Here is a 10,832-nt window from a genome sequence, read left to right as displayed (position 1 = left end):
TACAGCCCCACTCCAGTTGTTGGTACACAGTGTAAGTACCAGATGAGCCTTCTACTGTTCTTATACCAGATAAGCTGTTCCTATAAGGATTATCAGTGAATGTTCTTTAATGTGAATTCCTTATGGTACTACACATCACTGGAAGTTTTTGTTGTGGGACATTATTGCTACAAAAGACCAAATTAAAAAACAACTCATGCTTCTTGAATGGAAAAGAAGCTAAAACTTTATTCCTAGTTCAAGGAGCTGGGTTCTCAGCTTCTGATCATTAAGAAGGTGTTAGTTTTAAAGACATGATACTATATGATATGATACAATACGATACAATACAATGTGATATGGAAGTACAGGGAACACCCAGCAGTGATTACAACAAAGTGGAAAGAACAGGAGGGGGACAGAGAGTCACCAAGAAATAATATTCAGAAGTTCATAGATGGAAGCATAAATCCTTTGCTATGGAAAGGTAGAAAGTATAATTTGCTGTGTTCCTGCTGATGTGATGAAGAGGACTCTTGATTTATTCTCTATACAACTTGCCACCAGCCTAATTGAAAACAAAACAGAATAAACAAATTTAAAAAAAGAAGCAAACAGAACAAATACAATAATTTAGGAAATAAATCATATTTATGTGTCCCAACTGTTGTGTTTCCTGAGAGCATTAACAGAAATGACCACGTACCTCCATGCTTTCTCCCCTTTTTGTACCAAGGAAGTGTCTTAACTTGTACAAATTATTTACTTACATACTGAACGAATATCTTTACATACAACTTTGTGTGTTAGATGACTAATCTGGTGGCCTTCTATAATGGAGTGACTGCACCAGTGGACAAGGGAAGAGCTACAGATGTCATCTACCTGGACTTCTGTAAGGCCTTTGATACGGTCCCCCACAACATTCTTGCCAATAAATTGGAGAGATATGGGGTTTATGGATGGACAGTTACATGGGTAAGGAACTGGCTGGATGACCATGCCCAAAGAGTTGCAGTCAATGGCTCAATGTCCAAGTGGAAACCAGTAATGACTGGTTTCCCTCAAGGGTCCATACTGGGACTGATACCATTTAATACCGCTCTCATTGTGTCATTGGTAGTGGGATTGAGTGCACGCTCAGTAAGTCTGCATGACACCAACCTGAGTGGTGCAGTTGATACGCTTGAGGGAAGGGATACCACCCAGAGGGACCTGGACAGGCTTGAGGAGTGGGCCCATGTGAACATCATGAAGTTCAACAAGGGCAAGGTCCTGCACATGGGTTGGGGCAATCACCAGGATCAGTACAGTCTGTGGGATGAATGGCTTGAGAGCAGCCCTGTGGAGAAGGACTTCGCAATACTGGTGGATGAAAAAGTGTATGTCAGCCGGCCATGTGCACTTGCAGCCCAGACAGCCAATTGTATCCTGGGCTGCATCAAGGGAAGCGTGGCCAGCAGGTCAAGGGAGGTGATTCTGGCCCTCTACTCTGCACTCCTGTGACCCCACCTGGAGTACTGCATCCAGTGCTGGGGGGCCCAGTGCAAGACAGACATGGACATGTTAGAGCAGGTCCAGAAGAAGGCCACACAACTGGTCAGAGGGCTGGAACAGCTCTCCAGTGAAGAAAGGCCGAGAGAGTTGGGGTGGTTGAGCCTGGAGAAGAGAAGCCTCTGGGGAGACCTTCTTGTGGCCTTTCAATATACAAAGGGGCTTACAAGAAAGATGGAGAGAGACTTTCCACCAGGGCCTGCAGTGACAGGACTAGGGGCAACACTTTTAAACTGATACAGGGTAGCTTTAGATTGGATATAAGGAAGAATTTGTTATGATGAGGGTGGTGAGACACTGGAACAGGTTTCCCAGAGAAGTTGTGGATGCCCCATCACTGGCAGTGTTCAAAGTCAAGTTGGATGGGCCTTTGAGCAACCTGATCTAGTGAAAGATGTCCCTGCCTATGGCAGGGGGGTTTGGACCAGATGACCTTTAAAGATCCCTTCTGATCCAAACCATTCTATGATCTACGACTGTGATCCAGTAAAGTACAAACCTACTCCCTCTAGTATCTTTGAAAAAGGACACAAACCCATAATTGAGATTGTGTTCATACTCACCCTCAACTCTAGCAGGTTACTTTTCAAATATATCTCCCAGTCCTGCTTTTAAAGGAACAAGCTTTGAGGCTTCCACCACTCTCACTAGGAACATCTTTCAGCCATATGAGAAACTTACTGATAGAAAGTATTTCCTGGTAGTTAGTTAAACTTCTTCCATTTGTTCAGACTTAGCCCATTGTTCTTTGTAAATCTTTGTAAATCGTTGTTCAGATTATCCCACATTTACTCCTAAAAAATGCTGTTTATTACTTTCACAGCAGGCATGAGTCCCTTTTCAATGCTTACAAAAAAGTATGATATATCTGATATTTCCCTTCTTTACATTCTGGAGAATTTGTCCTTCATTCTCATCTTTTTCCATGTGTTTAAAGAGTATTTTGAGAAGGAATTTCTCTGCTAGATAGCATTGATTTTATTTGAGTTCTGGAAAAACAATAATAGAAAACTCATAACTTGTGATTTTTTCAAATTAGCCTGCATAAAGCCCATCAGAGCACATGGAGAACAACCCCACAACTGAGAACAGATTTAGTCTGTATCCACTGATCCTTGTACTAGTGAGTAAGCTTAACCTTCAAGTGGTACACTAGCCTACCTTGGCTGTCCACACCAGACTGCTGACCAAAACTGCATAGAGCAAGGCTTTGCCACAGAGAATGAGGTAAGTGAGCTTCAGAGAATTTCCATACCACAAGTAGGACTCTGCAAATCAAACATCATTTGTGTATTGAATTATCATCATCACAAAAGACTAAATCTAATATAGCTTTAATCACATAAGAGGCCTTGAAATCTTTCGCTAAGCGACACAAGATAGCAGGGGATGGGAAAGAACACTGTGATTCAAAGAACCAAAAGAGAAAGTGAGTCTAGGAAAGACAGAGACTGGCTTTATGCAAAGAAAGTATGTCCTGATAGGGAATGTTTGACCATTGTGCTGTCACATCTACTGAAAAATTACGCTGTTCATGTGAAGCCCCTCTTAGAAACTCAAATTAAGCTGCATCACAAGATGGGAATTTTTTTCACTTGTTATAGTCAGTGGCCTTGTGAGTGCTGCTTATATATCAGGGAAGTTTTACATAGCCCAGAATAACATGGTATCTAGAACTTTTATTCTTGTAGATTTTTTTACTCTTAAGGAATTGCAGTAGTATGGAGACAGCAGCCTGATCTTGGTTCAGCCTTAAGATTCCTGAAGCATTATAGAAGTTGGTGAAATAAAAGAATGTGCCAATATGCATACATAGAGGAAAGAAACATAATTTTAAATATGGATATCCTCACAGTTTGGAAGGGAATGTGGCTTGTAATCAGAAGTATTCTGAACTTGATACTGAGAAATATTCAGAATTCTGGATTCTGAATCTTGATGTCATAATCACTTGGCTAAGTATGAATTTTTTCTTTCATGGCTGAGCAAGCAGCTTCCCAGCAGAAGGTAGTGTTAAGGACTGGAGGACATGATAAAAGAGCAAATTACACTCTATAGGGAGGTTCCAAAATTTCTTCCATTAATTTGAAAGGGAATCATAAAGAAGAGCTAAAAAAAACAAACCACAACTACATACAGCATGCACATACAACCAGCCCAAAGTCTTTTTTTTTTAATCTAACACACAAATCAGTTAGATGAGGACGTATAAGTTATTCTTACAGTAGAAATCTCACACAAGTTGTACTTAGTGTTAAGTAAAACTGGAATTAAAATACATACAGATATTTGCCTGTGAGAAGACAGACATACCTTCCGTGAGTGCACAACCTGAAAGACAAAAATGAACTAAAAGTCAAGTTTCTCTTCAATACAAACAGAACACAAATTTTAGAAGTTTCCGTTTACTATATACTGCCTGATTAATTTTACTGTACTATATATGTTATTATACTATACATTTTACTATATGACAGAGATTTCTTAGTGAAAATCTGAAGAAAACTTTGAAAAACTATAGATGTATAATCATAATGAACATACAGAGGCCCAGGAGTAGGAAGAGATATATGAAAATACCTACATATTTACATATATATTTGTGCCATAACAACCACCTGTGTAGAAGTTGGATATAGAAGTGTTTCACATCATAACCCTTTTGATTTGTGATTTCTAGTTTGTACAGCATGGTGATACATATTTTGTACTCACCAGCATCACCGTAGAGTAATTTGTGTATTGATTCCAGGGTTCCGTTCTCAAAAAAATTGGCAACACACTCAAAACGATTTAAAGGGTTGAACCATTCCTGGGCTGAGATCCTCAGTCGGCTGGTCAATGAGTAGGTACTGCCATTCCATGTGGAAAACTCATCTGTCCCCACCCCTTCTGTTCTTTTAGCACCATTCACCTTCCAGACCAGATTTAGGTGGTCAGGGTAGAAACCAGAGGCCAGGCATACCAGCGTGGCCTTGCTCTTCTGTTGGATCTCTTGCTTTGATGGGGAAAAGATGGCCACAGCTGGAGGTATGATTTTATCGTTCTTCCCTGAAACAGAAAGCAATATGGCCCAGAGCCTTCATTACTGTCTTCAGTCAGAAACCCCTTAAAATTGTACTGTATTTGTGCTGTGTGACTCCTGATATATCTGGCCTTTTAACAACTGTCTATTAGATGATTAATATCTATTAGATAGGTAGACACCAGGAAACTGAAAGCATTTGTCTTCACTCACTACACAGAAACATAAAAGGTCTGGCTACAGAAATGCATGAGTATTTGAATTTCTAGTATTTGTCAGAAGAATAGGAAAGCTGAAAAGAAGCTGAGCAAACAGGCAGAAAAGTACCCAGTAGTGCTATAAAGCCTGTATTTGTAATATTGTACTAACAGACATGAGTCTGTATTAAAAGACACAAGCATCTTCAACTAATTGTTTTATAAGGCACAAGCATTTTCAACTGTCTGTGTTACATTCCTGGAGTCATAGTAAAACATGGTGGTTATTGCAGTTTTCAGAATTATACTGCCAGGTGATACCCTACAGGACAGCCCTCCCCCCACCCCCACCCCCCCCCGCAACCCCAGCCCCATCTAAGAGGTGACTTGAAAGGGAGGAACTAATCTTCTCACTGTCTGAAGTGAAGAACACTTTATGTAGGTAACCTGAATCTGCCTAGGACAAGTTTTGCTTCAGGCCTTGCCATCCTTTTTTAAGACTGAAATATCTCTTTATGTTCTTCATTATTTAGGTTATCCTAGGTATGAGAAGCCCTCATCCTAGACTACACATCTTCCCAAAATGATGCAAGATTCTATACACTCACAAATCAAAAGCTCTCCCCTGCCCTAAACTGTTTAATATCTACATAGAAGACTAAAGACAACAGACTTCTACAGTCAAAAGGATGTACAGGGCAATAATGAGATGTTACTCAGAAGCTAGGTAGTGACTCTAAAAACCATGGGGCGGGGGGGTGTGTGTCATATACGTTATTAGAGTGCCTTTTTTATTCATCTAGCATGGTAAACCCACCAGGGTTTATTCCAGGTCTGCAGAGTGCACATGGAAACAGAAATGCAGAGAGAACTATGAGCCAAAGAGGAAATGTTTACTTTTTTTCAGTGTGAAGGCACTATAACAATATAAATTGTAGTTGTTCTTTCTGATGACTCCCTCCTTTCTAAGTGGAGAGGATTAGCAGAATTAGCAGAAACTTATATCCTCCATAGAACTTGACCCCTAAGCCCTAGTGTTTGCTTCCAACTGTTAACCTTAATCATGGTTGTCAGTGCTTACTCTACAAAGATCCCTGGGGTGCTTCTGTGAAAATGTGTGAGTTTGTACAGACTTCAGAAGAGGTAACTAGATAGTAATAGAGATAACTCCCTAGAAGATATGGCACTGCTCTGCTTTCCTTCCAGTGGATATGAGGAGAGGTTGATCACTTTTACTGCTCCCTTCTAGTACTTGGCTTTATGAATTTTTTTCCCGTCCTAAAAGTATCTCTGACATTAATTCATTGGCTCATAGCCTAAATGGCTAATGAGTGAAGACACAGAAACAGACAGGGAGGACACAAAAGAAAAATGAGAGAGATTTAACAGACTAAACCAAAAACAGACAAAGAGGAAGGCAGGTGAAAAAGGCAGACAGAAAGAACAATAAAACTACTGGAAAGACAAAGAAAGCCAGAGAATGAGCATGCCTAAAATGCAGTAAGGAGACTGGTACAAGCAAGAGCAGAGATGAGAAAAAAGTGTTATCAACAGCCCATTCTGTTCTGATCTTCCACAGTGTTCATGGCAGACACTGGCACAATCACTTCCATGCATAAATTCATGCATTCCCTGTCACACATTCTTCACCCACCTAAGAGAAAAAGTACCACAGTTCTTCCATTCCCATCATGGCAAGGTCAGTTTAATGATTTCTTGTTATCTTTCACTCCTACTCTCATTTTAAAATCATCTGTGTATATGCTACTTATCCTTAATGCAAGGGAAATTTTCAAGTGTCCTCCACATTGAGCACTTGGTTTAATCACAGCTACTTACCTATAACTCTGAGCGAAGTGCCGACTCCAAAGTTAAGTGGCGCAGTTAAAAAGCACGGCTGTACATGATCAGACTATAACCCACAGTGTCATTATGCTCTTCTTGCCAGCCATTTAGTTCCTTAAATGGTACTGTTTAAAGGAGCAGACACCAGTGTGTATTTCTACAGTTTGCTATCAGATGTGGCAGCAGCAGGTGGTTATTTTTCCCTGTTATTCCAAAATGCCTTGATATAGGTGATGTTAAATCCTTTCCTGAGGTGGGAGAAGGCAGAGAAAGCAAATGGGGAAAAAGAGAAAGAATAGAGGAGAAAAGTGCACCGAGAGAAAAAGAACGTAGTCCTTTTTGAGAATTAGAAGTCGTGAAAAGGACTGTTAGAGGAAGCTAGTGTCCCAAAGCAACTTTAGGCAGCCTGCCCACCATCTATGGAGAAGGGAGCAAAGTACCAGCAAGACTACTCTTTCCCTGCCTGATTCAGCAGGCACAAGAATCCAGACTCTACCTCTGAAATGTTGCTTTTGATCGTTACATAGATGAATGGCAAAAATTTGCAGACCAGAGAACAATCCTTCATTCCCAACCTATACAATGTTTTCTTGGAGAATAGGAGGAAACAGAATTGTTTCTACCTTTCTCCATGAAGTTCCCAGTAAGGGAAGACAAAGGCAGCACACACAAGGATCTAAAAATTCGTGCCTGCAAATCCTACATATATAGGCACATCCCATTTTAATAAGCAACCAATAAAGCATTAATCCTGTCCTCATGGCTCTATGAAAAAAAAAAATCATTATTCTGCTGTTAATTAAGAATGCTCTTGTCCCTTAAACCAGTATCACATATATCACAGAGATACAGCTTCTGTCTTACCTAGAACTGTGAGTTTTGTCCCACTGCCAAAGTACAGTTTTTCATTATTCACACTGTTTCGCAGCTGCAGGAAAACCTCTCCTCTACTCTCAGTTCCCTGAGCCAAACCTGTGGACTAACCCTCCCCTCATGCAGTACCAGCAAAAGAAGAAACACAACGTACATTAATTTCTGGTCCCCTAAAGGAACACCACCGCATCTGTGTATCTAACCAGGTGAGATCAATCTCAGAAATACCTTTTTCCAGAGCCCTTTTGCTTCAGGCTTAGGGGAATCGGTTGTTGCAATTTTCACCATTTCTTTAGAGGACATTTATCTAATTATCTAGGTGTACTATTAGAAAGTATTTCCCATATGCAGACAGAGTAATTTTCTTTGCTTTTTTTCAATTAAACATCCTCATTTCTTTAATTTCCTCATTTCCTTTCAACATCATGAATATTATTCTCTTGTAAAACAAATGTCTGTCTGTCTTTTTACTTACAAAATAACTTGTAATATATAACACAAGACCCTGGTCCACATTCCCCATTGTAGCAGTTCCTAAAGATCCCTCACTTTCTCCTTCTCTGGAAGGAAGTCTCTGCTTTTATTCTCGCTGTTCTCTTAGCTATGATTACTAAAGTTAGCTGCATAATTGACTATGGTCAATGAGGGATCAATGTATTGATTTTCACCAGCTCAGGCACCTCAGATTCTTCCTGGATTTCAAAAAATGTGCTGATCACTGAATCTTTCCCATGAAGATTGAATTTTATCACTTGTAATGATTTTACTCTGCAGTGGAATGGGGTGGTACAAAAGCCTGAGGCATCAATTCTTCTGACTCCAGGAACAACACAATGAGAAGACGAGATCACCATCATTTATCAAAGTCTTAGAAGCAGCCTTGTTTTCTTCTGGACAGAGTCCAAATCCAGAAGTGTGACCCAGAGAGAAACATTCCCTGAGAGCTACTTTTATTTGAAATGAACCACATATTCTGTTTCTGTGGTTTTCAGTGGCCTTTTAGCATCTATTCTGAAATAGTAAGACCATTGTCCTAAATGATCTTTTTATCACCATCCTGATGAGCCTGTTTTGTGGAAAGAAACTTGCTGTGCTGTGGAGAGTTGTTTTCTATAACAATAAAGAATTAAACAGCTGCAGAGAGCTGTTAGTATTGCTTATGATAAAGCTGAGTATTTATTTGTGGCTTCTGTTTTGTCAACTAAAAATGCTAATACGCTCATTTGTCTTTCCCAGTTATCTGAGATAACACATGCTTTAGTTCACCCTGAAAAGATCCAAAGTAATTTAAGTTTGTAGAGTCTTGATTTTGTTTTCTAGACCTGTCCCAAAGTGTAACTGTAACTCAGTTCCTTCCAGACACATAGCCTTTCATTGACTTGTCTGTAATCACTTGTAGCCCCAGGAGAACTATCATTATGGAGAATACTTTTGGGGAATAGTGATTTTTGCAGATGTTGATTTATTAAGACAATATACTTATGATATACACATATTTCTTTACCAATTCCTCATCCTAATTCTTTCTATGGACAACTTTTTATTCACTGAAAATGCATTCATTCAGTTCTCCAAAGTGAAATGTGTGTCCCTACCTAGAGTTCTAAACTTAGTCTATTCTCCAAAGCAGACTGGGTTACTACCACATCAGGAAAACACCAGTTTAATAATGAAAGGGAGAATAAGTGAAGATCTTTAAAGAGAAAACCTTGACTTTGAAGTGATTTAAAGGAGAAAAATAAAAATTTCTTACCTATTACTGTAAGTTTTGTGCCATCGCCGAAAGTCAGTTTATTGTTGGTCACAGTGACAAAGTGTTGTATCATAAGCTAAGAAAATGGATGCCCTGCAGCCGAGTTTAGTAAGCAGAAGCTTAAGCAATGTTTATGGTATCTGGAATCCCAAAGATCCCTCAATCTCTGTCTGAAGGGCTTTGGCAGAAAACCAGCTTGAAATCCCATTGTATAACCTGTAGTATTTAAAAAAGCATTTCTCAGAGTTTTTTAATACTTATTTTTATTGTCTACATTTCACCTCAAGTTGTTTTACAACCTTTCTCTAATCTCTATGTTATCTCACTGATATTACCTGCTGTTCTGATTTTGCAGATGTAGAAACCATGCAGATGTACCCAAAGTGGTAGAGGTTGTAATTGTCTAGAAATATAATTCCTCTACAACTAGAGCTTCCTTACTGTCAGTCTTGTACTCTAAGCATTGCAAAGCCTTCCTTTCTGTAACTTGTGGAGTTAATAATCAAATAATACTTGCTTTGTGGTTGTCATAGTCACATGCCTTTTCATATAGGTGGTTCATCTTTGTGGCACTAAACTAAAACAAATCCATTTGTTTTCCCTTCAATGGCAGGCCAGCCATCTTGAATAGTCTTTCTGGATCCTACTCAATTTTCTGATAGGTTAAAAGTAATCCACACAAGGAGAGTCCAGAAGAATCAGTTGGCTGGTCTCAGACAAACCCTTGATATCCATTAGGAAGAACTGCAGTGAGACAGTGTGGAGAAGGATTAGAGAAAACCTTTGTGCTCACAGGCATGAGTCAGTCAGTGGAAACTGGAGGCTTATGTAAGAGAGAGAACCCCAATACGTTTTATTTAGTCCCTCTGAAAGATACCGGGTACATCAGAATTATTTTTCTAAAGCCTTTATCACATTAATAAAGAAGCATTTTGTGGCCTATTGCAAACATTATTGCATCAGAAGAAAAATATTAATTCTCTGCTTCATGTCCTCTGATAGGTTTTAGGTGCATCTGCAGTCCATGTGGCTTGCTGAAAATTATTTCAATGTCTCAGAATCTCCTGGCTTGTTTTCCAGAGAGGGTAGGCTTGGTTCTCAGATGGTGAAAGTAAGTCCTAGCATGCTAGGTCTATCAAGAAAAAACAAGACAGAACATGCCTGCTGTGCTGCAGAATTCTCCGTAGCTGCCTTAACACACTCTCCTACAAGCTTTTCGCACATATGGGTTTTTGTAAAGGCTTCATGGGGAATGTATCATTGTGGAACCTGTCCCCACAACGATACAACCTCGTACAAAAACAATCCCACCCATGGCTCCACCCTCCCATTTTTGTCACGCTGTCACTATGAAAGGTTGCCATGGGAAGCACTGGCCACATCCTTCCTCTGCCGTTGCTGTTTCTGCGTGATAAGCCTGATTACCTCTTAGTGTGTCCATTATCCCTGAATTTATAATCTCAACAATTTTTTCCTATAGACAAAAAAATAATTTTTTTTTTTCTTTTATTAGCTGGCTTTAAATGCAGTTATTTTTCAGTTGGTAACTTCAAGACAGTGTTCATGCTGCTTTCCTTCCCACTCTTTTTTTTCTTCTGCTCAGGAT

The 10,832-nt window shown here is 39.6% G+C and overlaps 1 gene segment (V, D, J or C); it reads right to left on the bottom strand.

Annotated features, from left to right (window-relative positions):
• Window positions 1-208: 208 nt before the first annotated feature.
• LOC126048824 (T cell receptor beta chain MC.7.G5-like) lies at window positions 209-10,496 on the bottom strand. The segment is given in 5 exon segments: window positions 209-547; window positions 2,695-2,801; window positions 3,847-3,864; window positions 4,249-4,584; window positions 9,227-10,496. Coding segments are annotated over 5 exon segments (561 nt in total).
• Window positions 10,497-10,832: the final 336 nt, after the last annotated feature.

The sequence above is a fragment of the Accipiter gentilis genome, chromosome 21 (genome assembly GCF_929443795.1).
Source record: "Accipiter gentilis chromosome 21, bAccGen1.1, whole genome shotgun sequence".
Taxonomy (NCBI): Eukaryota; Metazoa; Chordata; class Aves; order Accipitriformes; family Accipitridae; genus Astur; species Astur gentilis.
The sequence above is the reverse complement of the archived record's forward strand: the minus strand, read 5'-3'. Positions and strand labels throughout refer to the sequence as shown.